The sequence below is a fragment of the Penicillium alfredii genome, assembly GCF_028826965.1.
Source record: "Penicillium alfredii strain IBT 34128 chromosome Unknown utg000001l_segment0_segment0, whole genome shotgun sequence".
Classification (NCBI taxonomy): domain Eukaryota; kingdom Fungi; phylum Ascomycota; class Eurotiomycetes; order Eurotiales; family Aspergillaceae; genus Penicillium; species Penicillium alfredii.
This window is the reverse complement of record NW_026622698.1, coordinates 340,226-367,912: the sequence shown is the minus strand read 5'-3', so window position 1 is coordinate 367,912 and position 27,687 is coordinate 340,226. Positions and strand designations below refer to the sequence as shown.

The 27,687-nt window shown below is 49.9% G+C and overlaps 11 protein-coding genes across 11 annotated transcripts; 5 read left to right on the top strand and 6 right to left on the bottom strand.

Moving 5' to 3' along the window:
- Positions 1-848: 848 nt before the first annotated feature.
- Positions 849-1,383, bottom strand: NUU61_000135 (glycoside hydrolase; the record flags this gene model as incomplete). Its single annotated transcript, XM_056650719.1, has 3 exons — positions 849-1,088; positions 1,157-1,251; positions 1,311-1,383. 3 exons carry the CDS (start codon positions 1,381-1,383, stop codon positions 849-851), a joined length of 408 nt encoding a protein of 135 aa, XP_056515569.1.
- An 819-nt stretch (positions 1,384-2,202) lies between these two features.
- NUU61_000134 (uncharacterized protein) lies at positions 2,203-3,666 on the top strand (the record flags this gene model as incomplete). The annotated part of the gene is made up of 7 exons (XM_056650718.1): positions 2,203-2,403; positions 2,464-2,656; positions 2,715-2,834; positions 2,895-3,254; positions 3,312-3,416; positions 3,484-3,507; positions 3,563-3,666. 7 exons carry the CDS (start codon positions 2,203-2,205, stop codon positions 3,664-3,666), a joined length of 1,107 nt encoding a protein of 368 aa, XP_056515568.1.
- Positions 3,667-8,398: 4,732 nt separating this feature from the next.
- On the bottom strand, positions 8,399-8,859 carry NUU61_000133 (RidA family protein; the record flags this gene model as incomplete). The annotated part of the gene is made up of 2 exons (XM_056650717.1): positions 8,399-8,691; positions 8,748-8,859. 2 exons carry the CDS (start codon positions 8,857-8,859, stop codon positions 8,399-8,401), a joined length of 405 nt encoding a protein of 134 aa, XP_056515567.1.
- Positions 8,860-11,785: 2,926 nt separating this feature from the next.
- On the top strand, positions 11,786-13,621 carry NUU61_000132 (putative oxalate decarboxylase; the record flags this gene model as incomplete). Its single annotated transcript, XM_056650716.1, has 8 exons — positions 11,786-12,086; positions 12,146-12,235; positions 12,297-12,312; positions 12,362-12,533; positions 12,595-12,662; positions 12,720-12,840; positions 12,903-13,407; positions 13,479-13,621. The coding sequence occupies 8 exons, from the start codon at positions 11,786-11,788 to the stop codon at positions 13,619-13,621; spliced, it is 1,416 nt and encodes a 471-aa protein (XP_056515566.1).
- A 320-nt stretch (positions 13,622-13,941) lies between these two features.
- On the bottom strand, positions 13,942-14,668 carry NUU61_000131 (uncharacterized protein; the record flags this gene model as incomplete). The annotated part of the gene is made up of 2 exons (XM_056650715.1): positions 13,942-14,100; positions 14,213-14,668. The coding sequence occupies 2 exons, from the start codon at positions 14,666-14,668 to the stop codon at positions 13,942-13,944; spliced, it is 615 nt and encodes a 204-aa protein (XP_056515565.1).
- A 794-nt stretch (positions 14,669-15,462) lies between these two features.
- Positions 15,463-15,990, bottom strand: NUU61_000130 (hydrophobin family protein; the record flags this gene model as incomplete). Its single annotated transcript, XM_056650714.1, has 3 exons — positions 15,463-15,501; positions 15,561-15,625; positions 15,687-15,990. The coding sequence occupies 3 exons, from the start codon at positions 15,988-15,990 to the stop codon at positions 15,463-15,465; spliced, it is 408 nt and encodes a 135-aa protein (XP_056515564.1).
- Positions 15,991-17,654: 1,664 nt separating this feature from the next.
- On the top strand, positions 17,655-19,517 carry NUU61_000129 (eukaryotic translation initiation factor 3 subunit D; the record flags this gene model as incomplete). The annotated part of the gene is made up of 2 exons (XM_056650713.1): positions 17,655-17,862; positions 17,971-19,517. 2 exons carry the CDS (start codon positions 17,655-17,657, stop codon positions 19,515-19,517), a joined length of 1,755 nt encoding a protein of 584 aa, XP_056515563.1.
- Positions 19,518-20,126: 609 nt separating this feature from the next.
- Positions 20,127-21,349, bottom strand: NUU61_000128 (NAD(P)-dependent alcohol dehydrogenase; the record flags this gene model as incomplete). Its single annotated transcript, XM_056650712.1, has 2 exons — positions 20,127-21,120; positions 21,186-21,349. The coding sequence occupies 2 exons, from the start codon at positions 21,347-21,349 to the stop codon at positions 20,127-20,129; spliced, it is 1,158 nt and encodes a 385-aa protein (XP_056515562.1).
- A 1,406-nt stretch (positions 21,350-22,755) lies between these two features.
- On the top strand, positions 22,756-23,594 carry NUU61_000127 (F1F0 ATP synthase subunit g; the record flags this gene model as incomplete). The annotated part of the gene is made up of 3 exons (XM_056650711.1): positions 22,756-23,005; positions 23,196-23,280; positions 23,351-23,594. The coding sequence occupies 3 exons, from the start codon at positions 22,756-22,758 to the stop codon at positions 23,592-23,594; spliced, it is 579 nt and encodes a 192-aa protein (XP_056515561.1).
- Positions 23,595-24,062: 468 nt separating this feature from the next.
- On the top strand, positions 24,063-26,258 carry rok1 (RNA-dependent ATPase ROK1; the record flags this gene model as incomplete). Its single annotated transcript, XM_056650710.1, has 1 exon — positions 24,063-26,258. One exon carries the CDS (start codon positions 24,063-24,065, stop codon positions 26,256-26,258), a length of 2,196 nt encoding a protein of 731 aa, XP_056515560.1.
- Positions 26,259-26,420: 162 nt separating this feature from the next.
- On the bottom strand, positions 26,421-27,169 carry NUU61_000125 (uncharacterized protein; the record flags this gene model as incomplete). Its single annotated transcript, XM_056650709.1, has 2 exons — positions 26,421-26,888; positions 26,969-27,169. The coding sequence occupies 2 exons, from the start codon at positions 27,167-27,169 to the stop codon at positions 26,421-26,423; spliced, it is 669 nt and encodes a 222-aa protein (XP_056515559.1).
- Between the last annotated feature and the right edge of the window lie 518 nt (positions 27,170-27,687).

Sequence of the window (27,687 nt, the reverse complement as noted above, 5' to 3'; positions counted from 1 at the left end):
GCACATGGGGGGCTACCCAAAAAAAGGGAGGAGGGGGAAGATATGTAAGAATAAAATGATAATAAATACCAGAAATACAAAATGTACAAAAAGTCCCAAAAAAAAGGGTGGGGAGGGATTATGTAGTAAGACAATACAATAGCACCGGCTAGCTGGTGGGGGCCTTCATTTCATTGTTTCATCAACTTGTTCTATTTTAATGTTCTTTTCGTCTGATGTTCGAAAAGATCATAAAAATAGATCGAAATATGTAGGCGAGCTTTCTAGGTTCCATGGTTCATGGGCCGTGCTCACGCCGCCCAGAACCTTATATAATATGATGCTGACAGGGAAGGAGACAATCCATTCCAAGGTTGTCTTGGGGCCGCGCTTGGGCCACCGCTCGCTCCTTTTTAGGGGCGATTATATGGCTTGCCCAGATATATAAGATATATAAGATATATAAGATAAAAGAAGATGCAGAGACAGAAGAAGAACATATAAAAAGAAGAGAGCAAAGATCGAAGAACTGGTTGTTTTTAGGTTCTGTCTGTCAAGAAGCTAGTTGAGTCAGTCCTTCTGTTATGAATGCGGCTCTCGATCTCGTGCTGTACTACAGCGTAACGTCGAGCCCATATTACCGTTCATAACACACTATAAATTACCACTACTGTATATAAGCACCCAAATAGGGAGCATCCACGAATTTCTCTAGGTCTTGTCATTATTGTCATTAATTCTTGTTGTAATTGACTTCAAATTTAAATTACTTGATATGTATTTGTGTCTAACGTAAACAGAGGAACCGCTTACGCGTTGCGCCATAATCCCAAAATTCTTGTATCAATCTTCCTCTCCAAAGAAACCACCTAGCTGCTAGAAGTAGGTGCGCTGGAGGCAGGAGCTGTGGTACCAAATCGCGACTTATCCCAATCATTGCGCTCCTTAATGATTTGACTCGCAATAGAATTGTAGACATCCGCGGAGGCCATAGTGATGGTGGTATCCACGTCTGTAGCCGAAATAGATGTAGCTGAGTGCTTGGCAGGGGCTTTCGTTGTAGTGGTCATATCCGTGGCGCCGCATGCCACATACGGGGCGCAGTTTGTCTGGTGATGGGATGAGTTAAGAAGGGTTCTGGTGGACTGGTTCTAGAGAAGAAAAGGGGGGGGCTCACTGCGGTCTTTCCTCCAGAGGTGAAGATCGTACAAGCTGTTGCGGTAGCTAGAGACGTGCACTCATCCTCCTTTTGCACATCCCAGTTGCAATTCTCTTCAAGTTAGGATGATGTTAGTCGGTGTCTTAGGATAGCATCCACAGTAGAGACTCACCTGCTTGGACAAGTGAATTTGATGAGAACAGAAGTAGCTGGGTAGCCACTGCCATCCGAGAGAAAACACGCATGGCGAGTTTCCTGATGGCTCACACTAGGTTGAAGCCGGGGAACAAAAAGAGATATATAAAAAAAAAAGAGATACCTCAGGGGAGCAGGAATAGAGAAGCAATGAATATATGCTGATGTCCTAGTTGACCTGGATCTCACGGCGCCAGAGATCAAACATGTAATATATTTTAGCTGTAATAATAATAATAATCACGATACACAATAGCATTTACATATTTTCATTTGTTTACCTTGGTATCCTCCACACCCGAAGCCCTAATTGGATATCAATCGAGAAGAATAAGCAAGTCTTCAGGTTACACTAACGGCGCGTGGACAAGGGGCCAAAAAAAGAATACGTCGTGGGGGACAAAATTCCAAGAAATCAATCAGCTTTTCTGAATGCCCTGTAAGAAAAATGAACCTTCCCTCTGACCTGGGTCTTCGGACGGGCTTGGCCCCAAAGAATCGCTATATTTATGAATGTTGTGTTTGATGGGAAGGGGTCTGAGGATTTACACAAAGCCCAACAGCCAACGAGTTCCTAATCTCACCTGGATAATAATATACCAGCGGTGCCCTCGAGTCGCCCCACACATGTTCGACTGTACGTAGGGTGTGGGGCGACTTAAAGGCATGGCCACAATTGTACGATAGAAAGGACCGGTACACTATAATTACAGGACCTGTCTAGTATTCGAAGGGGTAAGATTTTAGTAGCTAGAAGAAGTCTCTCTCCCATTCTCTCTCTTATTGTGTTCATGCCCCCAACCCTTGGATGAATTGTTTCATCACTCTTTCGTCCCTAGGCCACAACTGACCAATCCTCCGTTGAAGCCATGCGTCTGGGTTCTGTTTTGAATATATTCGGGGCGGTGGCACTGGCTGGTCTCCAACTAGTAGCTGCTGCGCCAGCCCATCACCACACCAAAGCCTTGCAGCCGAGAACCGCACCAGGCTCCGCACGAACATTAGTTGACTACTGCAACCAGGATGATCTCAATGGTCTCGACGATGGAATTTCAGAGCTAAAGGAAATGGTACTACTTCACCGAATAGGACGAGTGATATATACGGCTAACCATGATATATATATATAGCTCGAAGCCACTATGTCCCGACTCGAAGACTTGTGGAAGTATCTGAACCAAGACCACGTTCCCTTACTTTGGAGGCAGGACTTCAAGCTGCAGTCTACTTTTCGAACCTTCGAGTCACTCTACGGACGACTGTCGTTCAATCTGGATAAGAGTGGACACCAGGAGACGCTTGACAGGGTCGAATGGGTTGCGAGTAGGCGTCTCTTATTCTCATTCCGCAAACCAAGTCAAGTTCTCATCTCTACTACTAGGATTTGCTGAAACATTCCGTGCCTCGTTGGATACCATCAATGCTAGGGACGATTTTGAAATATATTGTGGGGACTGGTGGCTTCAAGAGAAGCCTAAATTCTTCCAGTGGATTAAACGAAGTAAGATGAGAAATCACCCATTGCTATTTATTCTGTTTACCCTATTCACACTGTGTACAGGCGGCGACCTATGGTTCTTTGACCACCGCCCTTCAACCAAGTACGACACTGAGGTCAACATGGCAGGTGGGGGTGGGCTTTGCAGAAAAGACGACGTATTCTATGCCGCCTGGGTGCAACCACAAACTCCAACCGATATGTCCCACGACCGCGATGTCTTGACAATCTGCCAAAACGAGGTCGCCCTCTACACAAAGAGGTTCTTGGCCGGTGATACCATGCGAAATATGCGAAAGAAAGACTTCGTGCCCGAGGAGCAGGCCAACACTGTCTTGGATTCAGTGACCTCGACATGTTATGCCATGTCCCTGGCACATGAAGGCGCTCATGTTAAAGTCATTTTTCAGGATCGCCAGATGAGTAGGTTTCCCCCTCCCTGCGCCCTTGACAGAACATTGCTAACCCTCCATTACTCAGTCGATGTTCCAGTAGAAGTGAATGGCCAGACCGCTTCGGCTTATGGCTGGGAGAGAGCTACGGCTTTGGCGAGGGAATCGTCTGAAAAGGCTAAAAAGAATGCTGGTAAGTGTAGTCCCAACAGTGATTTAACGATATACCTCTCAAGGTTTCTGACCTCAACCAACTATAGACACCTTCGCTTTACTGGTCGCTGGTAAGCTCCTGATATTACTACAATTCTCCTTGCTCCTATGCTAATGAAGATATAGCGATGTACCTGGATAGGTACGATTGGTCGACTGGAGTTGCCCGAAGGCACTTCTCCGGAGTACCTATTGAACATGTGCAGAGTATCTGGAAAATTGGCTCATAAGCACGAGGCTTCACTCCTGTGTAGCCAGCCTAGGGATGGGGAGAGGTGAATCGGCGTTAGGTTAAACTGTCTATGCGACGATGCTATGTGGTTAAGTAGTGACAAAGAGGGATCATTATAGAAAACTAGTATATTCTGAGGAAATGTATTAATGAATGGGTTCAAATGCTAATATCGCCTCTATTTACTAGTCTTGACACACCTAGTCGGCATGTTACCCGTAGTCATGCCTATAAAATGCCTTATGTATTTAATTGTTCATAACTATTATTCTGTAATATTGTGCATCCTGGGTACGATATGTATACGAAGGAAACAATTTTAATTTCACAGCCCCCTTCTCCTCCCGGTTCCTAAGGTAGTGAAACTTGAGTGGCTTTTCTTGTTGCCATACGCGACTAGCGGTCCATTTTGAGGCCCCCTACTCCCTTTTTGTTGGGCCTAGAGATGAGTTAATTGGCTGAGCTGAAGTTAGCGAAAGGTTAAATAATCTTCTTGTTACCAGGCTACTGGTCCACTTGACGGCCCCCTTTTCTCCACTGTGTGTTGTACATGTAACTAAAAAGTGAGTTGTCCCACTTAGCTTTTTTAAGGTAGGCAAGCCACCTTATCGCCTTACTGACCTTGTCCTGGTCTCCTATGGAACTTCTCTCTAGTCACTCTGGTCTATATACAAGTGCTTGTAATTATCTCTTCCTCAGAAGCTGCGTTTCGACTTGAGACAGGTCAGTATAACAAAGCCGGTGGGCTTCGCAAAAGCGCCGAAGTAGCCGCCCCCTCGAGTCGGACCCACAGCATTTTCAACAGTTGAAAATGCTGTGGGTCCGACTCGAGGGGGCGGCTACAATAGATCGGCCCCGGGGGCCGACTTTATTCGCCTTACGAAGTAACCACTTGTGCCCAAGCGTTAAGCCTGACTGATCAAACCGGAGGATTGGAATTGTTTTCCTTTCTTATACATAATTAAGAAATTAAATATTTATCCCTTTTTTAATTTATTTTCTTGAGGCTTTTTTTTTCTCGCTTCTTTCCATATGGCAATTCATTTTAAAAATTTACTCATAACTAAGGGGTGGATTTCGGGTTTGACTGTGTTCTGTGTTGTTTTCTTTCCTTGGCTTATTTTTTGGCCCCCTTTCCACGTAGCCTCACTCCAGATCTTAAACTTGTTAATTCATCCTTTAGTACGCTAGTGTATCGATGTGGAATACTGTACAGTGGGTGATCAAAAGTATTTGCCCACCCCTACAGTAGACCCACCTAATATTCTACACCGCATTTTCTTGACCGCTTGCCTATTAATATAGCTGCCTCCCTCACGCGAGTCGACACGCTAGTATATACGCGCTATATCGACGCGTTTAACCCCTGAATATCATACTGATATAGAATAAATATAATATTAATATAAGATATACTCGCTTCGCCAATTCGCTGTATACTCGTTTTCCTAATACCTTGCGGTAAAGAACTCGATCTAATCCTTCGCGCTCGTATTTGCGAGTTTTATTTAACTGCTAAATAGAGCTATAGGTAGATTTATAAGGCCTACCCTTCAATCCTATTATCGACTATCAGATATACGATCAATAAAGAGAGCGAAAGGGTCAATAATTATTCAAAATATCGCTCCGGAGCACCTCGCAAACTTGATAAAGATGATCGCGATCGAATATATAAGAGAGCTACTACCGACCGTTACGTACGTTACCAAGACCTACTCGCTGATATCGATTATAAAGTCAAAACGATATCAATTCGACGGCTTTTGAATAAGATAGGGCTTCGAAAATAGCGGTAGCTTGATCGATCTGCTTTAGATAATATAACTGTAGCAAAACGACTTCATTAGGCAAGAATATATCAATATTTTACCCCTGAAGATTGGGCTTATGTCTATTGGTCTGATAAATATACTATCGAGCGAGGTGCTGGCTATCGAAAGCCTTATATCTTTAATTGACCCTCGCAGTAGCGAATCGAGCGAGATATTTATAGTAGACTATGTGGAAAGTAAGTAAAATAGATGTTTTGGGCTGCTTTCTCTGGCGAAATTCGACGTACTAGTTTATAGGTATTACAAGGCAACCCTAATATACCTCGCAGCGGCGTTAATACAGAGGTTATCTATAAGTTATGTAATACTATTTTGTCTACTTTGCTTCGACTAGGTGCTATTTTTATGTATAATAATACGCTAGTTCATCGCGCGTATATCGTGCGTGAGCTTTTAGAGCGAAAGAGGGTTAATACTATGGTATAGCCACCTTATTCGCTAGATCTTAATCTAATTGAGAACGTGTGGGCTTTATTAAAGGCAAAAATCTATGAGCTACACCCTGAGCTACTAGATATGCCTAATAATAGTACTACACTAGAACGTTTGGTTGATGCAGCGCAAGAAGTATGGGATAGGATTGAATAGGGGGTTCTGCAAAATCTATCGAATTCGATGCTAAATCGGGTGAAAGCAGTTATCGAAGCAGAGGGTTGGTATACTAAATATTAGTATTATACTAGTATAGGGGTTAATAAAGAGTTTTTTGACTGGCAGAATATTATATAATACTATGTGGGTCTACTTTAGGGGTGGGCAAATACTTTTGATCACCCACTGTAAGCACCCTACACAAGGTATTACAATACGCTAGATCTATACTGTTTGTGTATCGTAAGGATTTACATTTTAAAGAGCTTAGACACTTATGTATAGCCGCATTCCGGTGAGTCCGTAGATATATATAGACCAGCTTTTTCATCGAAGCTGATGTTTGTGAATGGACCTAGCCCCCAAACTACGTAGCAGGAGGTAAGATAGACTGAAAACAAAGATCATAATAGGGAGTCTGATGTCTTGCCCACATTTCCTCATCCCGCTCTATGGTGGACGATGGTGTAGCATTGGTTCTCGGAGATTGTTGTCATTTTTAACCCTCAAGGCTGAACTTGAACGATTATAGATGAAGTACTGCGCCAAGCAGGTGGAACTGGGAATATTATGGCGGTTTAGTCTTGTCAATGATGATAGTTCTAATTGGTCAAACTATGCCACCTATAATCTCCACTGTGTAGGTCCCTCAGCTGTAATTTCCCTCGTCTTTGGGCTCGGTGAGGTTCCTGGGGCAAGTTGCGAAGAGCTGATTCGCTTAAAAGGAAGAATAGATTGAATGCTCATTCTGGCAGCAGGGCTGCTTCCTATATGACATTTTATGTATGAGAAGAGTACTGAACTAAACTAGGCAAAAATTGACAATTTTGTAGACAGGTTCTAGGTTCTCAGGGAACATTTTCTACAACGCTGCACGGCACTCTCAACGGAGATTTAGAGAGTCCGTATAGCTGGAGAAAGTCCTATGGCATCTAATGATAAGCAAGCTTCTCTCTCGAGCCCCAAGCGGAAACGCGAGGTCGCCCCGCCAGAGGACGAAAATCACATTTATGTGACCTCTGATGGAATATTCAAAAGTGTTCTCTTGATAAAGCCAATGGAAGGAGAAATAATTCACCTTCAGTTATATCTTGTATAGCCTTGGCGAGTAATTAGAGGGGTCCAAAACCAAGGAGTATTTCTGGCTTCGCAGATCGTTGAAGCAGTTTAGTTGTAGACTGTTGTGATTTCTCCAGATGTCTTTCCTCATATTGTTAGCTCTTGCGGCTTCTGTGGTAGGCAACCAGGTAAAGCAATTTGAAAGATGGCTAGCCACCCTCTACCTAATTAGAGAAAGAAATGGCATATTTCATAGGTACATTCAATCGCTCTCACGGGTAAAGGATCGAGTCGTAAGTTCGCGGTGCTGGACAGCCACACTCATAGGTTGGTCCAGAGAACCAGTCCATATGATGCTGCCAAAAAGGATACTTCCAAAATGATAGTCCTTATTAGCTAATGCTGGCTTGGTGAGGATGCAGACGTGAGAATAACATTAGATTTATTTACCATAGTGCTGATATCGCGGCTTTGTTATAAACTTGCCTATCCCTCCTTTCATCATGTAAAGACTTCCTGTTAAGAATCGGTTTCGAAGCCATCCATAAGATTATTCTGGCTCACTCAAACGGTAGAAATTACGACGCTTATAGGGCAAGTCGAAGCCTTTATGAGCTACTGGGAGCAACAGGGGGACAGAGAGGTTGTAGAGAGAAAGAAGAAGCTAGCTTTCCGTGCAATTGCCTCCATGTCGGTCTATAAGGCAATGAAGAAGCTCCTAGCAGAACCCCAGCGTTCCTCTCAACAGATTTTAATCAATACGTGGTTTCTCGTTTACCTGATCTTTGGCCGACGTCATGGCTTCCCTTTACCGCCTCACTGTATCTAATTGTAACTATCTAATGCCCTCCATGTTTCTCTATTTATTTAGCTCAACGACAGTGTAAGGTATTTTGATGTGCTATCGCTATCAAATAAACTCTCTAGTAGCCTCTTGTAATTCTAATAATGAGACTGGAGTTCTCTGGGAAAATTAACAACGTCATCAGTCATAAATCCGTGGACAATGATCTGATATTAATCTCTTAACCTCCGATTTATATCATAACTTTTCAATTATACTCTTCTTGGTTCGTAAAATTAATATAAGATTTGCAACCAAAATGCCGGCTCAGGCAGTGATTCAAAATTCAGCCTGTATCAAGATCAACACCGGAATGCATTGCACCTAATCCAAAAAAAAAAACTAAAATTCAATTTGTCAACACATCTATGCATCCGACTTGCTTTTTGTAAAATTTCAAATCAAGGGTCATGCGCAACCACCTCAATCTCAACTCGCATATCATCCTCGCCCAACCGACTCACCCCAACACACGTCCAGATAGGCTCATGCCGGGGCATATACTTCTTAAAATTGCGAACCATCGCCTCAAGTGCCTCGTTGTTAATTGGCACATGATACGAGTTCACGCGGAACACCTGCTCCCAGCCCTTGCCGCCGGCATTCTTCAGGTTGAGCTCGACGTTGGCAAATGCCTGGTCGATCTGCGCGTTGATTTCTCTATGGAACTCGCCACTCATGGGGTCCCATCCGCCTGCAATAAGTTTAGTTCTGTATATTTTAAAAGAAATAATATAGATGGCAATTTACCTTGTCCGGCGCATTCGATGCGATCGCCGATCCGGACTGCCTGGCTGTACTTGAAGTTGACTTGGTTTCTTTTGCCGACGCCGTCGTAGTTGTAGTAAGTTAGGTGGGACATTTTGATTGTTGTGATAATGAAAATGAAGTGATGGAGGAGTTGGAAAGTTGATGATAATAAGAGAGGGAGGCGGTTTGATGGAAAGAGAAGTGTAGGTTCTTTTTCGAGAACGGAATACATCTTCCGGTGGGTCATCCAGGCCATAAGGCATCCAATTTGAACCATCGATGTGTCAAAAAGGCATCGTGTGATGGTTAAGAGGAATTGAGATGTTTTAATTTCGATTTCGATTTCGATTTTCTTTCTTGGTAGTATCATTAGACAATAGTATCACTGGCCCTATGGGAGTGTTGATTTCGAGATGTATCAAAACAACATCATGAGCACCACCAAACATCATTACAACTTGGTTGTGGGATCGAGGAAGCTGTAACCCTCACTTTCACATCCTTTTAGAGCGCAGAATGTCTTGGGATAGGTAACGAACATGTGTAAGCCATGCAACCCGGATTGGGCATCGATTATCCTTCTGCATTTCTCCCTCAACACAACTCTCTTCTGGAATGTCTTGGTCTTTTTTGGGTACCCAGGGTCAATCAATGCCTTCACATTGTTGACCATCTTGGTTTCTCGAATGACACTGTACAACTCACGCATATAACAAACGGATACCTTCGTGCATATCCCGTGGGTATACAATTCGCGTGAATATTGACCAGCCCGGCGCAGTCATATATGAAGTGGTGCCAGGACAAAAGCGCTAGCTTAATCTCAACTCAGAGCACTTGAATAACCAGTCCTTTTGGCCAGCAAGAAAGAACTTGCCGAGCATGGAGAACGTCTAGCCTAACTCGGTCTCTAAGGTCTGCTAGGCTGATGATAAGGGTTTTACAACTGCCCACAGCTTAACACAGGCTTTAAATGTGGTTGATCTTCAAGAAGCTTGGATCCTCATCAAACCGATTTGGTGGCTTGCCCTAGGCCAACAGCTTTATTCATAAACAGCTAGCTACCTCGAAAGGAGTCATTATTGTCGGCACGTTCGTCGTTCTGGTTGCTTTGTGGGCTCAGCACTAGTCTCGCCGACTGAACTTTAACCAAGCTTGGATGAGAGCTGGTCTGTGTCATTTGGCCGTTGTTGTGGTCCGTGGGATATATATATTGGTAGCCTCCACATTAATATAGCAATTGTGGATGTTTTGAGGTCAAATCATGTTATTCTCTGCATCTCAATAGCCATCAAGGTAGGATTTGGCAAGCGCATAAGTTGGTTCAAGTTCATCTTGTATATAAATATGAAGAGCGCTTGTCTAATTCAACTTGATTAATCAATTGTTATCTCCTAGTAAAAACATCAAGCAACAGACATTGCTCTATTCGTAGGATGCTATCCCTGGTTAAAGAGGTTACGAACATCACAGCTCCGACTTTTGGTATTGGCGAGAAGCAGGTCATGTTTATAGCCCCCAAAGCAGTGTCATCACGATTATTTGACACTATATATGTAGAAATCCAGGGACTTATCCCATTATTCTTCTTTGGCCCTTGGAAATTATTGCTCGGCCTATAGCACCCTTTTTCAGTGCATTGTAGTAGGTAGCAGGGTATGTCCTCATCCTGCAATTCATATCCCCTCACGCTACCCCTCCCTCCTCCCCGTCGACCTTGCCATCCCCCAGAACGTGTGGATCCTGTCTTTGACACAAACAGACCATTGACAACGTTCTCTCCAACATCCCTGAATAGTAATAGGGCTGCCTTGAGTTGCTGCGGAGAAGGATGCTGAAGACCACAAGTGGAGTCGGGAAACCCCCTCCCCCCACCCAACTTGCTACCGCGATGGTCCCACAGGGCCTCCCCGGCCCGGATGAATTTCTTGATTCTTTAGAGCGGCTTGGTAGTCTTGGCCTGGGAAGCTTGGCCTGGAATTGCCATTGCCATATTATTTCTGAGGCTATTTATGGAAAAAGAATACTTGTTCATCGCCTCGCACGCTCCACCTGAATAATATCTCTGATCGGCGTGGTGGGCTATGGTCTTCGATTTTCTCGCCTTGTCGGTGGAACAGGCAGCAAGCAAAACCGCTGGATAGCTGTGTGTTGCTCTAGTGCTCGGCAAAAGACAAACAAGTTGGAGTTGAGGGCCAGGCTCATCAACGTCTTGCCGTGTCTTCCGTGACGAGGTGGACCTTCATTGGTCTCAATATTGGCTCCCCTCACTCTCCACCCGATTATCCTGGTTCACAGCGAGATGGAAGCGGAGCCTGAAATTGTGGCTTTATCCATTGGTGGTATTATTTCGCTGGTCTGATTGACTAGAGTGGGTTTAGTTCTACAAGTCATTAGTTCAACGGTGGTGACGTGATGAACCCCCTCGCCCCTCCAAGGTAACAGAAGGAACAAGGTGGCATGCAATAATGCATGTCAGGTGTAAACGGTCGATAGCAGTAGAAATATACAAGCAGCCCAGTTTTCTTTTTCTGAGCCGTCAGTCCCGAGTAGACAGTGCTCGTTTTCGCCTGGATGTTCCACAACAACCAGGACAGGAGGGTTATCGCCAAAGGCGTCAAAACCTGCTATCATTGCAGGATCAAATATGTCTATGCCTGATCCATCACCATTGCCCCGTTCTAGCTGCATCTTTCCCCTCGCGTTAACAACGGGCCTCCAATTCCCGTGTATACACCCGGCATCGTGTGCCGCTGGCGGCCGACGTCCGTCAGCCCTACATCCTTGCGACTTCATGAGGGGAAACTATTGTCTCCACTCTCTGATCTCTGGCTAATCTCTGGTACAATGCCGGATGTGGGCAAGGGATGATGTAAATTTGGAAAAAGAAGCTTGGTGGCACCAGATAACTTGGCCTTGCATGACGTGCACATAAAAGGGTCCCGAAAGTATCGAATTTGGAGCAAGCTGTTTGAATACCCATCGCATTCCTCCTCTTTTCCCTTCTTTCCTGCATACCCGTTTGCAATCCCATCACCATGAAACTACAAGCTCTCTCTCAATCCCTTGTCCTCCTTTCCGCTGTGGTACCCCTGGGTCTCGCTGCTCCCACTGGTAACGCAGACTCAGGGAGCAATCCTCCCCTTCGCGCATCAAATGAGGCCCTGGTCGGGTATTCGTCTTCGGAAAAGACGAACAGCGGTCCACCCCCCGATCTTAAATACAAGTTTGTTCCCGGGCAAAAGGAAGATCCCGATGTTGGCTCTTACCTCGACTTTGAAAAGGCCGACAATCCCCAGCCCATCCGTGGAACCACCGGCGGCGATGATCCCGGACCCCGTATGTTTCGATCTATTTACTTGAGTTGGTCGAGGTATATGCGCTGACTTTCATTCCAGGAAACTACAATTACGACAAGATCAACAGCGATAAACTTGCACCTCCGGGCACAGATAGCGGTCAGACAATCAACGCGCAATGGCCCCTTGGTAGGTTGATTGGGCGATTCACGAGATATTTGAGCATAGAAACAGCTAACAATCGACACAGGGCTCAGCCGAACTAGGTACAAATACTTGAAACAAATTCAGCAACCTCTGCTAACTGACTTCCAGGCTCGGGCTAGAGAGATCCGGCTGGGCTCGCCAGGAGAACACCGTTGTGATGCCCGATGCAACGGAGATGGCTGGTGTGGACATGCGACTCGAGCCAGCTGGGTACCGGGAGCTTCACTGGCATGTTGCTGGGGAGTGGTCTCTGGTACTGAATGGATCATGCCGCATTCAGGTAGGTATCCTCTGACGCCAAGCTGGTGGAATTGCAATCTCACTAATATTAATATTTCCAGGCTGTCAACGAGGACGGCCAAACATTTATCGACGATGTGAAGGCTGGCGATGTGTGGTTCTTCCCACCGTAAGTTCACCAATTCGATTTAAGATGAAATGTACGTGTTGCTGACATCTCTGCCAGGGGCATCCCTCACTCCATCCAGGCCCTGGATGACGGTGTCGAATTCCTTCTCGTCTTCGACGACGGCGATTTCAGCGAAGACAACACGTTCCTCGCGTCAGAAGTGTTCCTTCACAGCCCGGTAAGAGCACAATTCCACTCTGTATATTTGTTAACTGAAGGGGAATACTAATCCCCTCCCAGAAAGAGGTTCTCGCCAAAGACCTAGGCGTGCCCATTTCAGCCTTCGACAAAATCCCCGACGACGAACTCTACATCTTCAAGGGCACCCCGGCTCCCAAAGACATCGAGAAGCAGAACGTCACCACCGCGTCGGGCGTGATCCCGCGCACTCAGAGCTACTCGTACCACTTCTCCGAGCAGCCCGCCCACCACGTCGAGGGCGGCACCGTCAAGATCGTCGACCCGCAGACCTTCCCAATCGCCAACAACTTCTCCGCGGCGATCGTCACCGTGAGCCCCGGTGGAATGCGCGAGATCCACTGGCACCCAACAAGCGACGAGTGGACGTTCTTTATCCGCGGCCAGGGCCGGGCGACGTTGTTTTCGGCACCGTCGACGGCCACCACGTTTGACTACCGTGCTGGCGATGTTGGGTATTTCCCCAAGTCGAATAGCCACTATGTTGAGAATACCGGTGATGAGGATTTGGTTTTCTTGGAGGTTCTTCAGGCTCCTCAATTTACAGGTTGGTTTCTCTTTCTCTTTTTTCTTTTTTTTTTGTCTTGCATTTTCTGTGTCTGGCTAACGCATCTCTAGACATGGCGCTTGGTCAGTGGATTGCGTCCACGCCGAAGCAGATCATTAAAGATACTCTGAAACTCGGTGATAGTACTCTCGAAAAGCTGAAGACGGACAAGCAGTACGTCGTTGCGGGCACTCGCAACAAGGAGTCTCACTAGGAGACTTGATGGTCCCGGTTTTATTATTCATTGGCTTGCCATTTCCTTTCATGTGAATTTATTATTGTCAATCTTCAATTACATTTCTTTTATGATTGAACCTTCTACGGAGGTGCTTCATGTCCACAGTGGGCCACGGTTTACTTATAGAGCGTGTCAATAATCTGCATTGCAGTCGAAAAAAGACCAGATGAAATGCTTTGGACTCGGGCTTGATCAGAATAATGCATCAACTGAGTATATGCAGTGCATGAATAGCTGCTCGGGCATCAGACAATTCAGGTATACCATCTTGTCCGACCACCTCCGGAAAAATAGGATCAAGGCTTATAAGGGGGCGGCAAATCAAGATCATCTGAAAGATCCGAGTCCTCGCTATCAGGGAGAGCATCCGAATCAATATCAACCGTGCGCGTGTCTCGGGCAACTGGAATGGCTTTGGAATCCAATTCCGCAACGGCAGGCACCGTGGCATCGAGCTGTGAGGTCAGCATACCGCATATAATGAACACTCAAATGCAAAGCCACTTACATCCACTCGAGATCCATCTGAGCTGATCGCAATAGGTTCATTCCCCCCACGCGACCAACCAGTCGACCTCTCTCCCAAACACCATACTTAAGAACCATCCCCTTGAAGTTGGAGCGTGAGATCACACAATTCGAGGCATCACAATTCTCCAGACACGCGCGCGACAGCTGGCTATGCGAAAGCGTTGTTCCGAGAACATCACTCCGCGTCAGGGTACTGGCATCGCGCACAACAGAATTCTTCACCGTCCCACGGACCACGGCACTGCGGTCCCGCACCACGCTGTCCACGAACTCGCTGCGCGTAAGCGAGGCCACATCGTGGAATGCCGAGTGGCAGGCTTGTATCCGCTGCGCACTACGCACATTAGTGAGGACGCAGTTTTCCAGCGTGCAGCGCTGTAATCGGGCGTTTCTGACACTGCAGTTGCGTAGATCGCTGCGAATGAGGGCGTTTCCATTTCCGCTGGGTCCGCTATTCTCGCTGCTTTGGTGTGTTGCTGTGTTGCTGTGCATGGTTACTCTGTCGATTTTCGAGCGGTGGATCCGGGTCGATGCTGGCATGTATTGGACATCACTGTCTGTCACTGATGAGCGTGTTATGTTCGGGTGATGAGAGTTCCCCTGCCCGGGCAGTGGGGCGGGGTTGATCCTCCAAGCAGTTGTTATAGACATCTCGATGGATTGGATCTGTCTTTTAGATGGATGTCTTGGGTAGGGTGAAGTTGCAGCATATAAAGGTCGAGGTGGGGCTGCCAAGCCAGGATGATTGCAAAGCTGCTGCCTATACAAGACATGCTTGTGGATAACATAGCCTGGTCGCAAGTGTCTAGTTATGAAAATTGCAAGGCCTATCAATTTCAAATCACAATGGGCCTGGCTCGGGAAATATAAGTAGAAATAGTACTTGAACTATATTGATCGACATGTTATAAACGTTTTGTATGCGTTGAACCACTGGCTTCCTAGCCAATAACGCAATGAATACATGGACGTGAAAACACTTCCGGTACGTCGACCCGGCGGAGCGAGATGCGCTTTTTGCATTGTTGCGGTCGATGCTTGCATTTCGGCCAGAGGACCGGCTTACAATGAGAGAGGTTCTTGCGTCTGAGTGGATGGTGAAATGGGCTTTGCCTGAATATGAGAAATCTCGCACATGTAGTTAGATACTTTGACTTTCCCCGAGTCACACTTCCCCAAAGGCTCGTTCTTTTGCGTAGATCACTATTTCCATTTGCTGTCTTCACCCGTGGAGAGTCCAAGCAGTCCAATATTCACATATTCCTAAATCCTAGAAATTAAATTTCCTACTTGCTAGCCGAGCAGCCGAGAGCGAGAGTACCGCCCTAGTTACAGAAGTCAGCGAGTACTTGAAGAAATTCTCGAAAGCACGACAGAAACTCACCAGGAGGTTGAGCTCAGTGCAGCACTGAGGCTCGGAGTCGCATGTGTCGGCCACGTAGGGGTCACCTATAAAAAAAAGAATGTTAGCTATAAACCTTTTCACGAGGGCTCTCTGGGTGGTTCATACACAGAAGACCAACGGAGCCGACAATCTCGGCGGCGTCAATGCCGAGGTCCTTCAGGATAGGGTCGACAATGTGGTCAAGCGGAGTGGTGAGCGAGCTGCAGCAGATCGGTCCGCCAATGCACTCCGAGCCCTGGGACAGGGTCTGCGCCTTCTGACCCTTGACCTGTGAGCTGACCGTTTGCGCGTGGCTCTCAAGGGTAGAGTTGGCACGCTTCACGGGAGAAGCCAGGGAGTTGGCGGGCTGGGGGATGGCGGACACCATGCCGGCGCCGATGGCAAGGACGGAGAAGATGGAGAGTCTCATTGTGATGGAAGTGTGGTGACTTGATGTAGTCTGGATAAAAGAGATAGAAATGAGAGGCTTGAGGTTCTATAAATTGGAAGAGAGAGAGTTGGATTGGAATTTGATGGTGTGATATTCGCGGACTATCCCGACCTTTATATATCTTTTGAGTCGCTGTACCTGGTCATCTCTTGTGCCATCATGCCTCCCTGATTGGAACTGCATAAAATGCTTATCAGTCACTTCGGGTCTTGAACACATCCGAAGGTGAGCTATAGAGGGTACTGTGTAGCAAGTCTCCATATTCGCGAACCAGGGGATCGGCAAAAGTAGAGATAAAAAGATAGCTCGTACGGAGAGCCCATGAGAGAGGTCTCCCCGGGGAACGGAGAACAGTGATGCAGGAACAAAATTTTCCGGAAAGCGGGTGTATCAATCAAGTTCGCCGAGGTTGATCACCAGACGAGGACGGATATGGCCCGACAAGCCCTAGGCGACACACCTTGGCCGCCGATCTCTGCAGAATTCATTTCTCATTGGAGCCATTGCAGTTCATGATCTCAAATTCCGTGGACCGGATGTACGGAATCCAAGTTCGCCGACGTGGTTGATCACCAACCGATGACGGGTATAGTCCGGCGAGCCCTAAGCGACCTGTCTTGGCCGCTGATCCGTTCAGGTCCGAGTCATGCCCATTGGATTCGTCGTCATTCGAGATCTTCAATTCTATGCTTCTTTCGATTTTTGGGCACGCAAATATCTCACCGGCGATTCATCGGGATGTCCGGCAATTCTTGAACTCATGGAACCCATCGATTCCAAGACAGCCCAGATTTCAGTCGCAGTAAGATTTATGCAATGGCATGCAAAGAGAGAGAGGTGTTCTCGAGGCTCAAATCCGGTCACGTAAAGTTTTTTAGCACGTATCACGGTGGCTATCAGGAACCATGACGCCAGCCCGAGTGCCGAAATTTCAGGGGACGGGGTGAAACTCGGCTGGAGCGTTTAACTTGGATCCCAAAACTTGGACTCCCCAGGGGGAAGTTCAGCATCGTGCAATTAACGGTGCGAGGCTTATCTCGATGGTTTCTGCGCCGACCTCGGCTTGAGTACCGCAACGCGCACTATGCGAGAGCACAACGTGACAAATCGCAAGGCGACTGCAGATCTCTCCAGAGCCAAGATGACAGCCCAGATTTGCCTTTTCATTATTATCAACTCCATTACATGACGACCTGATAGGTCGGGAAGTTCTCACAGGCGTTCCTGGTGCTCGCGGTGGATCACCTTGGCCAAGACTCAACTGGACCCATCATCCGGAAATCGGATCTACTGATAAGAAGCATCTCCATGCAGAGCGCAGAGGGAGCAATTAGAACCATTGTTCACCCACAAACTATTGGTCTTGCGGCCCTTGGAGAAAATCGTAGTGTGACAAACGATGGCCAGGACATTTCCCCGAGGTTTCAAGGGAGCAGGAGAGTAAGGCGCACGTCGCTCACGTGATACGTCATGTGGCGGTGCAACAAAGAAGAGTGGCGCTTCAGCCACAGCTCGCGACACAAAAACTTCCCACGCCAATTATATCGACACCCACACTGGGGCCTTTGATCAACCATCCCCGTTTGATCACTTTTTGAATTTCGAGTTGACCAGCGCACATCGCTTGTCTTCCTAATTTCATAATGGCACCCTCCTCAATCGCGGACCTGGTGGCCGCCCTCCCAGCGGAGGACACCTGGGGCCCCGCCACCAACGGCGACAACATGCTCTCGGGCGTGCCGTATGCTCCCTTCTCTAAGGGCGACAAACTAGGCCGCATGGCTGACTGGACGGCCGAGTCCAAGGACCGTGAGCGCCAGGGTCGTCAACCGTACAACCGGAACTTCAGAGGTATTTAGTATTTATTTTTCTTTTGTACTTTTTTTTTCCGTCTCAATTGTGCCCCTCTTTTCTTTCTTGGGGTTTTTAATTTGGACCACACCACTGACTTTCAAACAGACCAACAGGTTTACGGTGCCGGTTCCTCGAGCCTTTTCACGGTCCAGGCGGCAGAAGACGAGTCCTCGTTCTCCGTGGTCGACAACACGCGGTCCTCGACAAAGCGCACATTCGGCCGCGGCGGTGGTACTGTGTTCCGGGGCCGTGGTCAACGTGGCGCCCTGGGCCAGCGCGGCGGCGGTCGTGGCGGCTTCCAGCGCGTTGGAGCCGGTCGTGGTCAGGACCGCTACTACGACAACCGAGGCGGTCGCGGCAACCGTGGTCGTCGATTCGGGTGGAAGGACTGGGACAAGCCGCAGCGCACGCGCGAGCCGTCGGTCAACATCCGGCCCGAGTGGGCTATGCTGGAGGAAGTGGACTTCTCTCGTCTGTCCAAGCTGAACCTCGAGGCGCCCGAGGGCGAGGACCTCGACTCGTATGGTTTCTTGTACTACTACGACCGATCTTACGACAAGCCGCCCGTCAAGAATGCCGAGCGTAGGCTGCAAGCGCTCGACCGCGCCGCATACAATGTCACCACGTCGCAGGACCCCGTCATTAACGAGCTGGCTGAGAAGAACGAGGCCACTGTCTTCGCTAGCTCGGACATCCTGTCCACGCTCATGTGTGCCACGCGCAGTGTGTACTCGTGGGACATTGTTATCGTTCACCAGGGCGACAAAATCTTCCTCGACAAGCGGGACGGCTCCTCGATGGATTTGGTGACAGTTAACGAGAACGCAGTGGACGCGCCGCTTGAGGTCGCTGAGGCCTCGGGCAAGCACGACGCCATCAACACTCCCAGTGCGCTCGCCATGGAAGCGACGTTCATCAACCACAACTTCGCCCTGCAGACCCTCACCGAGTCGTCGCAGGCCAAGGTTAACTTCACGCACCCCAACCCCTTCCACAACGAGGCCGAGGAGACGGAGCCGCTCGCGTCCAAGGGCTACAAGTACCGACGATTCGACTTGTCGCTGGAGCGCGACGAGGAGCCGGTGCGGATGATCGTGCGGACCGAGGTGGACGCGGTTATGAAGAACCCGACGGGCGGTGCCGACCAGCAGCTGATCGTCAAGGCGCTGAACGAGTTCGACAGCAAGGCCCAGGGCTCGGGCGGTGCCCTGGACTGGCGCAGCAAGCTGGTCTCGCAGCGCGGTGCCGTCATTGCCACCGAGATGAAGAACAACAGCACCAAGCTCGCCCGCTGGACCACCCAGGCCATCCTGGCCAAGGCCGACGGCATGAAGCTCGGCTTCGTCTCGCGCAACAACCCCCGCTCTGCCGCCGGTCATGTCATCCTCGGCGTTGCCGGCTACAAGCCCCGCGAGTTCGCTACCCAGATGAACCTCAACCTCGGCAACGGCTGGGGTATTGTGCGCACCATCGTCGACCGCATCCGCACTCTCGACTCCGACGAGCCCGCCGACAAGATCAAGAAGTACGTCCTCATTAAGGACCCCAACAAGTCTGTTCTGCGCCTCTACAGCGTCCCCGCCTCCACCTTCGAGGAGGACGAGGAGGCCGAGGCCATCGAGGAGGAGAACAAGGCCGACGCCGACGAGTAGACTTTTTTTTTTTTTTTTGGTTTTCTTGTCCCTTTCTCCGTGCATATGTGAAAAGTCTATCAAGAGTTACGGTTTTTGCTGCATGTTCATGCTTAGTTCTATCCTTGGTCCTTGTGTAGAGTAAATCTTGCTGTCAGATCTCCAGTCTTATGGGTGTATACTGGCAAGAGCCGTTCGTCCCTAGTACATTATAGTCTAGGGATTCACCTGATTGATATTCACCCTGGCAAGCCTAGGCAGATCTTGGCGATCATCAGAAAAACGTTGGAGATTCTTAGCTGAATAGCACACCGACAAGCGGATCCTTGGCGGTTTCGTGGAAACTCTTCTGAATTGAAAAGCAAACCAACGGAATAGACGCCGATGATAGTCATTCAAGATTGCCCAGATGTGCTAATGGGTCCACGGACTTTTACTTAATCAGCTTTTCACATCTACCAAGGTACTCTGGCAACCTACACCCCGCACTCATCTTCAACACGCAAGGAAAAGTCATGCCATGGTCTCTCTGTCGTGCCCCAGGAGGGCATGTCTAGATCTCGCTCATCATGCGGATATCAAGCAAACATCGAAACAAAACATCAACGCCAGCACTCAGGGACGAACGGCTCAGATCTTCCCACCCGCCGAGGCCTTCTTCACATCCTCCTCGGAGCTCATAATCTGCACCTTGATGGCGCCAGTGCGCGGGTTGGCAGCCGTCTCAAAGGCCTTGAGGGCGTCCTCGAGGGCGAAACGGTGAGTCACCAGCTTGCGGAGGTCGATGACACCGTTCTGCACCAGGCGGATGGCGCGCGGCCAGGTGTTGGAGTAGCGGTACTGGTACTGCAGATCGATCTCCTGGGTGCTGAGCCGCATGAAGGGGATGGTCATCTCGTTCTTGCCGACACCAATTACGAACACCTTGCCGCCGAACTTGACGCTCCAGATGGCCGAGTTGACACTGCTCTCGACACCTGTGCACTCCAGCGCCAGCTTGGGACGCAGCGCATCTGGGCCCGAGCCCCGGCCGTCGTTCAGCGCATTGATAATCCCCGCCGCCGACTCCTCGGCCGAGTGCCCGATCTGCACTTTGTATGTGCGCACCTCAGGCGCCAGCGACTTGGCGAACTGCAGACGCCCTTCGTCGATGTCTGTGATGACGATGGGTGTGGCACCTGCCGCCCGCGCACTCAACAGGCTGATCAGGCCGATGGGGCCCGCACCCGTGATCAGCAGAGGGTCGCCCAGACGCAGTCCGCTACGCTCGACGGCCGCCAATGTCACGCTCAGCGGTTCCAACAGCGCGCCATCCTCGAAGCTCATGTCACCGATCTTGTGGCACCAGATCGCCGGGTGATTGACGTACCGCCGCAGTAGGCCGTCAACCGGCGGCGTCGACAGGAACGACACATTCTCGCACCCATTGTACCGTCCCGACAGGCACGGCTCGCAGGCGTTGCAGATGATGTTAGGCTCGATCGCCACGCGGTCGCCAGGCTTAAGCGTTGTGACATCAGGCGCAACCGCAAGGACCTGCCCTGCGGATTCGTGCCCCAGGACGTGGTCGCCGTTCACGATCATGGGTCCGATACACCCCGCATGCCAGAAGTGCACGTCGGAGCTGAAATTTGATTAGCATTGTGCTTCGTCGTACAAGAAACACACCAAAGGATGGTTCTTCCTCACCCGCAAATACCAGTGCTGCGCACCTCCACTGTCACCTCGCCAGGCTTCAAACCCCGCCCCGCCAGAACATCCTCTGCCTTGGGAGTTGACTCGGCAAGCCACAAGTCATGGTTAGGGTTGGTGTAGACACCGATGTTGGTCTTGACAGCGGTTGCGGAGGCCATTGTACAGGTTCAAAAAGCACGAAGAGTTGAAGATACAGGTCTGAAGATGAAGAGGACAAGGGGCGCGCTTTAATACCGTCTGTAGTCCGGCTGATCAGGACGGCCTCGTCGCATCCACTTGTCCTGCGCGTCGCAACTGGAGTAAAAAAGTGGAGTGGAGGGGCAGCGATTTAACCGCGCGGGGTCAAGCTACCCCGACGTCGCCCAACGGGGAAGGCCCTGCCCGCTCCTGTTTCCCCGGGTCTACGCCGGCCCGAATGCAGTCCGCTCTCGGTTAAAATCGTTCGTTAAAAATCATGTCTGTTTCGATTGTGGATATGAATAGGTCTTGTCCTCTTTATGTGTACAAATGGGATTTTCTAATCCGACGACTCTCACGGCTCCTCCGACTCTGTCACTGCCCAAAGCGGCAATTTTCCGACCTGCAATTTGTGGGGTATTTTTGTTCTTTTCCCCTGCAAACCATGCAAACACATTGCCTCTTTGGTTCTTCCACGGGTATTTTCCAGGAACCATACCCTCAGGCCATAAGGCCACAAGGCTAACAAGTCAACTCTACATGTTCAATCAAATCAATTTTACTCCACACCTTTTTCTTTCTATTTTCCTTACCCTTTCTGGTGATATTTGGTTTAGGGAACACATATCCCTTATTTTCCCTGCGGGTGAAATTGCCTGCAGAGCGACTGGGTTAGCTGGTCGGAGAGTATTCGACCCGGAGGACCCGGGAATAACTGCTCTCTGGGGCTACACCGGGACACAGCGTAGTTTACTACAAATTCAATATGAGACGGGACTTTGGGGTACGTGAGAAAAGAAGACGTCTGGAACTCTTGCGACCCTCGATTTGGACTTACGTTATGTTATATATTTGCCTCGCTGCTCTTGGACAAATTTTTCAGCAAGTCGATGAATATGTCCAAAAGAGAAGAAGAAGAAGAAGAAGAAGAAGAACAAACTGTTGGATTGTACAGTACCATTGCTTTTCCCGAATATCCCTGCAAATATCAAAATAAGAGAACAAGAACGCTACTGGCAGTGGTGGAAGTATATATCTCGCATACACCAAGGGTTGAGACCAAATGCAGGCACAGGTACACCACCAAACACTAGAGTAGTATCTTTTCAAAAAAAAAAAAAAAAAACAACGCTGTTTAATCTGCTCAAAAGTATTTTCATTTAATTTTTTTTAATTGTCCTCCATTGCCGACATACAATTCCAAATTGGGTCAGCACAGGGCTGTTTACAAGATCACGTGATTACTTCCCTGAAGTTCCCGAGCCAACAGATTCTGGCGCAAGACCCAACCGCCATTGGATTATCTCCGTCCTCCCACCAGCGACTGCCCCGGGTGCCCTTCGCTTGTTTCGACTTTCTCAGTCATTCTCCCCTTCTTGCAGTCAAGATGCCCGTGACGGCATCCCGTGCCGTGCTGCGGCAGTCGCAGTTCCTGACCCGGCGGTCCGCCCTCAGACACGCCTCGTCCACCTCCGAGGCCGCTTCCAAGGCCAGTCAGAATGCTTCCTCCGCTGCCACTAAGGCCTCGGAGGGTTTGTCCAAGGTCTCTGCGTCCGCTGGGCCGGCCATCTCCAACGCTGCTGGTGCCTTGCGCAAGGTCGGCGGACCCGCCGGCAAGGTCGTTGCTTTTGTCGACGGTAAGACTTCACCCCATTCTCTGGACCACTACACTGCAAATATGAGGATATTGGGATGGCCTTGCAAAGAAGAGGCCTCGCAATTCTTTCATTGCAGTCGTGCTTGCCGATGGCGAGCCTCCCCTGATTGATTTCACCTCGGAATCCTTTTCCACAATTGTGCATCGCTGACCATGAATCTGTCCACTAGCCCTGATTCCCCCGACACTCTACTACTCAAAGGTCGGAATCGAGCTCGGCAAGCTAGTTTTCCGTGGCCAGAACATGAGCCCCCCGTAAGTCGACCTTTGCTAGCCCCTCGAGCCTGACCCCTTCACGGTTCTCGATCTAATCCTCCCTCTCCAGGACCCTGGCCACCTTCCAGTCCTACTTCCAGCCCCTGATCAACGCCTCCCGCAACCCCGCCGCCCTCAAGAGCCTGAACTTCCCCTCGCCCCAGGGTGTCCTGTCCCGCGTCCGCAACGCCAGCACCAAGGAGATCGCTTTGGCCGGTGTCACCGCCGCCGAGGTTATTGGGTTCTTCACCGTCGGTGAAATGATCGGTCGTCTGAACATTGTCGGCTACCGTGGCAAGGCTGCACACCACTGAGTGGAATTGGAATCCCAACGTCCTTTCCTCTTTCTCTCTCTCCCTCTCCTATGTTTCCCTTTCCTCTGCGTGTTGTACTCTGTATGATAGACGATGGAATATAAACTGTTGTCTGAGATAGAACGTTTCTGGCAATTTCATTTTTCGAGGTGACCAAGTCTTCCCAAGGTTATAAGATAGAAGTGGGTGTGTTGTTTGCCCTTTTCAGGTCGTAGTTTCCAGCGACCACCGTCTTATATCTCCATTGCTTCACAGCTACAATGGGTACGATGGAGATAGGACTGGCTCTTCTGCTTGTGATGCTTTTTTTATACCATTTCTGCAGGTACATCGCATGTTTCTGGGCCATCCGCTTCTTTTCACTGTGGTGGGCTGCCTCAGGCGCTGATTGGCCCGGGCGGAAATTTTGCGGGTCAACTTTTTTTTTGCGATCGAGTCCTCCGCAAAGGAAAACCACCCACCACCACGATGGACGCTTTTCGACTGTTGACTCGGTCAACCAAGCTGAAGTCGGCCCCGCTCACTTCGGCGTCTGCGGCCAGTCTCCCATCCAAGGGCAAAGCCGCCAACCCGCAGCTCTTCCGCACCGCCGAGACCGAGAAGCTCGAGTCCGCGAAGCACGGACAGAAGAGAAAGAGAGGTGCTGCGGCCGATGATAATGAGGATGGAGTCGATGCGCCCGAGCTGGATTTCTTTCAGTCGAGTAAACGCGCTGCTTCAAGCGCAGCCGAGGAGACCGGCCGCCACCACGACCAACCACCTGCCCAAAACGATGGATCGGATGACGAGGATGCGATGGACGAGGTGGAGCGCCGGACGATTCTCAACGCGCACAAGATCAAGGTGACGGACTTGCGTGATATGGACGATATCCAGCCCCAGCCGGCACCCACGAAGGAGTCTAAGAAGAAAAAGAAGAAGCAAAAGAAGGAAGAGGCTCCGGCGCTCAGTAAAAAGGAGCAGAAGCGCGCTCGCCGTCTATACCCGCAGCCGCTGGTTTCTTTCAAGGAGCTGCGCTCCCGATACAACATCTCCCGTCGGTTGGCAGAGAATGTTGCCGAGCAAGGATTTACCGTGCCCACGGAAGTGCAGCTGGGAAGTTTACCGCTTCTATTGGGGGATCTGTCGCTCGCTTCCGATACAAGCGAGGAGAATGGAACTGACCCGGATCTTCTGGTGGTGGCGCCTACGGGCAGCGGGAAGACGCTGTCGTTCCTGATCCCGGTAATCAACAAGATCGTGCGCCATCACCACTCCAGCCCCGGCGAGAATGGAATCTTGTCGCTGGTTGTGGCGCCGACCAAGGAGCTTGCGAGCCAGATAGTCAACGAGGGACGCAAACTGGTGGCTGGGACCGGTGTGAAGATCACGCTGATGCGGAAAGGCATGCGCGTGGTGGACCGGGATGGCGACGACGCCAATGTACTCAATGAAGATAGCGGTGCATCTTCCGGCTCAGATGAGGAGGATGAGGCGGGCAAGACACAAAAAGGCCGAGATAATGCGCCAGTCACCAAGAGTGACATTCTCGTCACCACGCCCCTCATGCTGGTGAATGCCTTATCTGCGCATCGCACGGCGACCATGGCGACCTTGCCCCTGGTGCGGAGCCTGGTCATGGACGAAGCGGATGTGCTTTTGGACCCGCTATTCCGCGAACAAACCCTTGATATTTGGCGATCTTGCGTGCACCCCGACCTCCGCGTCAGTCTCTGGTCGGCCACCATGGGCTCCAACATTGAAGACCTCACCCGCTCGACCATCAAGGAGCGCCAGGAGAATCTCAGACTTAAACAATCCAAGCCAAACCAGCTGATTCGCCTTGTTGTGGGACTGAAGGACTCGGCCATCCCCAACATCGACCACCGACTCGTCTACGCAGCCACCGAGCAAGGAAAATTGCTTGGGCTGCGCCAGCTCTTACGTCCCACCGCGGCATCCGCCTCAGATGTCCGCCTCCGTCCCCCATTCCTCATCTTCACACAAACCATCCCTCGCGCAGTCGCCCTCCACTCTGAACTCAGATACGACATCCCCGCCGAAGCAGGCGGTTCCTCCCGCATTGCCGTCCTTCACTCCGACCTCTCCGATACGCAGCGGTCCGAGATTATGCGCGACTTCCGCAAAGGCGAGATCTGGATCCTGGTCACCACAGACCTGCTGGCGCGCGGCGTCGATTTCCGTGGGATCAACGGTGTCGTCAACTACGACATCCCCACCTCTGCTGCGGTCTATGTCCACCGCGTCGGACGGACTGGCCGTGCTGGTCGTGAGGGCGGCATCGCCGTTACTTACTACACCAAGGAGGATATCCCCTACGTCAAAAGTATCGCCAACATCATCGATGTCAGTGAAAAGCTCCGTGGCGGAGACGGCGATAAATCCATTCAGAAATGGCTGCTGGATGCCCTGCCGGATCTGAGCAAGAAGGATAAGCAAGAGCTGAAGAAGCATGGTGTCAAGGCGCGCCAGACCACGAAAAACCTGGATAAGGACCAGGGTGATGGCAAGGGTTCTCGCGGTACGAGGATTAGTACTAAGAGTGGGTTTGAGCGTCGCATGGAAAATCGCAAGAAGGGCGCTATTGCGGCCAGTCGGAACCGGAAGAATGTCGCTGCTGAGGCCGACAGTGATGGTGGTAGCTGGGATGGCCTGGAAGATTAACTACCTGGAAGGTTATATCTATCTATGTACAGTATCGCAGATATCTTATCCTATCACCATAAAACCAATGCATCAAGTCACGAACCCATAGTATACATTCTAATACCTTCTAGTCATTATTAGCATAGTCATACATCTCATGTCTGTCCTCCACCACTTCCACTACTCTTGAGCCTGAGCCTGAGCCTGATTCTGGGGCGGTTTCTCCTCAACAACCCTCACAAGCGAAACAGGCACAAAAGCACACCCCAACATCCCCCGCTCCTCCAACACCCGCGCCAACTCATCGCCATTACGATCGAAGTACAGCGCCCACACGCCCTCCTCCTCTTCCACAGCAACAAACCCGCTCTTCTCCTCCAGCAGCACCACCCGCTCGTCGTCGCTCCAGTCCCACGGCCCAACCACATGCGTCACGCTCTGCGACCGGTTCCCGTACCGCAGCTCGTGCGTGGCCGTGTCGGCGTACACCCAGTTCAGGAGTGGCGGGTCCGCTGAGACGTGTGTTGGTAAGCCGAGGCCGCGGGTGAGGTGTTTGGTTTCTTCGGGCTCGGGGTACTCGACGTAGAAGGAGAGGGCTGTGAAGGAGGGGATGGTGCGGTTTGAGGGGAGGGGGTCGTCGAGGTAGACCTGTTGAATTTTAGTTTCTTTCTCAATATATACGATGTTGAGTATACCTGGGGATATGGGATTCATGCCCTTTTGCTTACTTTGTCATTCCTCACTACTACCCTCTTCCCCTGCACCTCCCGGTCATCATCTGTGTCGCCCTCGCACTCGGCATCTAGGTAGAACTTCACCATGCGTCGCGCGTCTTCTTTCCGTTGGTTCGCTTTGCGCTGTTCGCTCACTCCCATTGCCACGCCTGTCACCGTCGGAATCGACGTGAGCGCTAGGAGTCCGATCACCATGACTGCTTGGTGGGGATGCGCTGCGATATGCGGGGTGCTAGCGTCTGGATCGAAAGCCAGAGGATGGATTGCCGTGGCAATCGAACGAGATTATAATAGAGACTGATCATTGGGCATCGACGATATTTGGTCTCATGCTTTCGTCCATGGCGATATCAAGTTGGGGTTGACGTTAGACTGCCTGAATTAGCGGGTCGAAAGTGACGTAGGTGGGGATTGAGAAGAAAAGGAACAGGAACTATACAAGAACCACCCTTGTATTTTATCGACTCCCATATAGGAAGTCCAATCCGATTCCTTCAGACACACACACTTGCAGTCTCAAATAGCCGAGTTAATGACCAGGCGTTATCAATTGCCCCCACCATCTCCACTATGTCCATCGCATACCCGAAGCAGACACTTTCGGGGTGTCATTTAGTGTGGGGGTGTAGTAGTATCCCCTCTATCCCTTGCGTCCAACATATAAATAGCGACTCCGCACGGTCAAGTTTTGCATGAACATTCAATTTGCATAC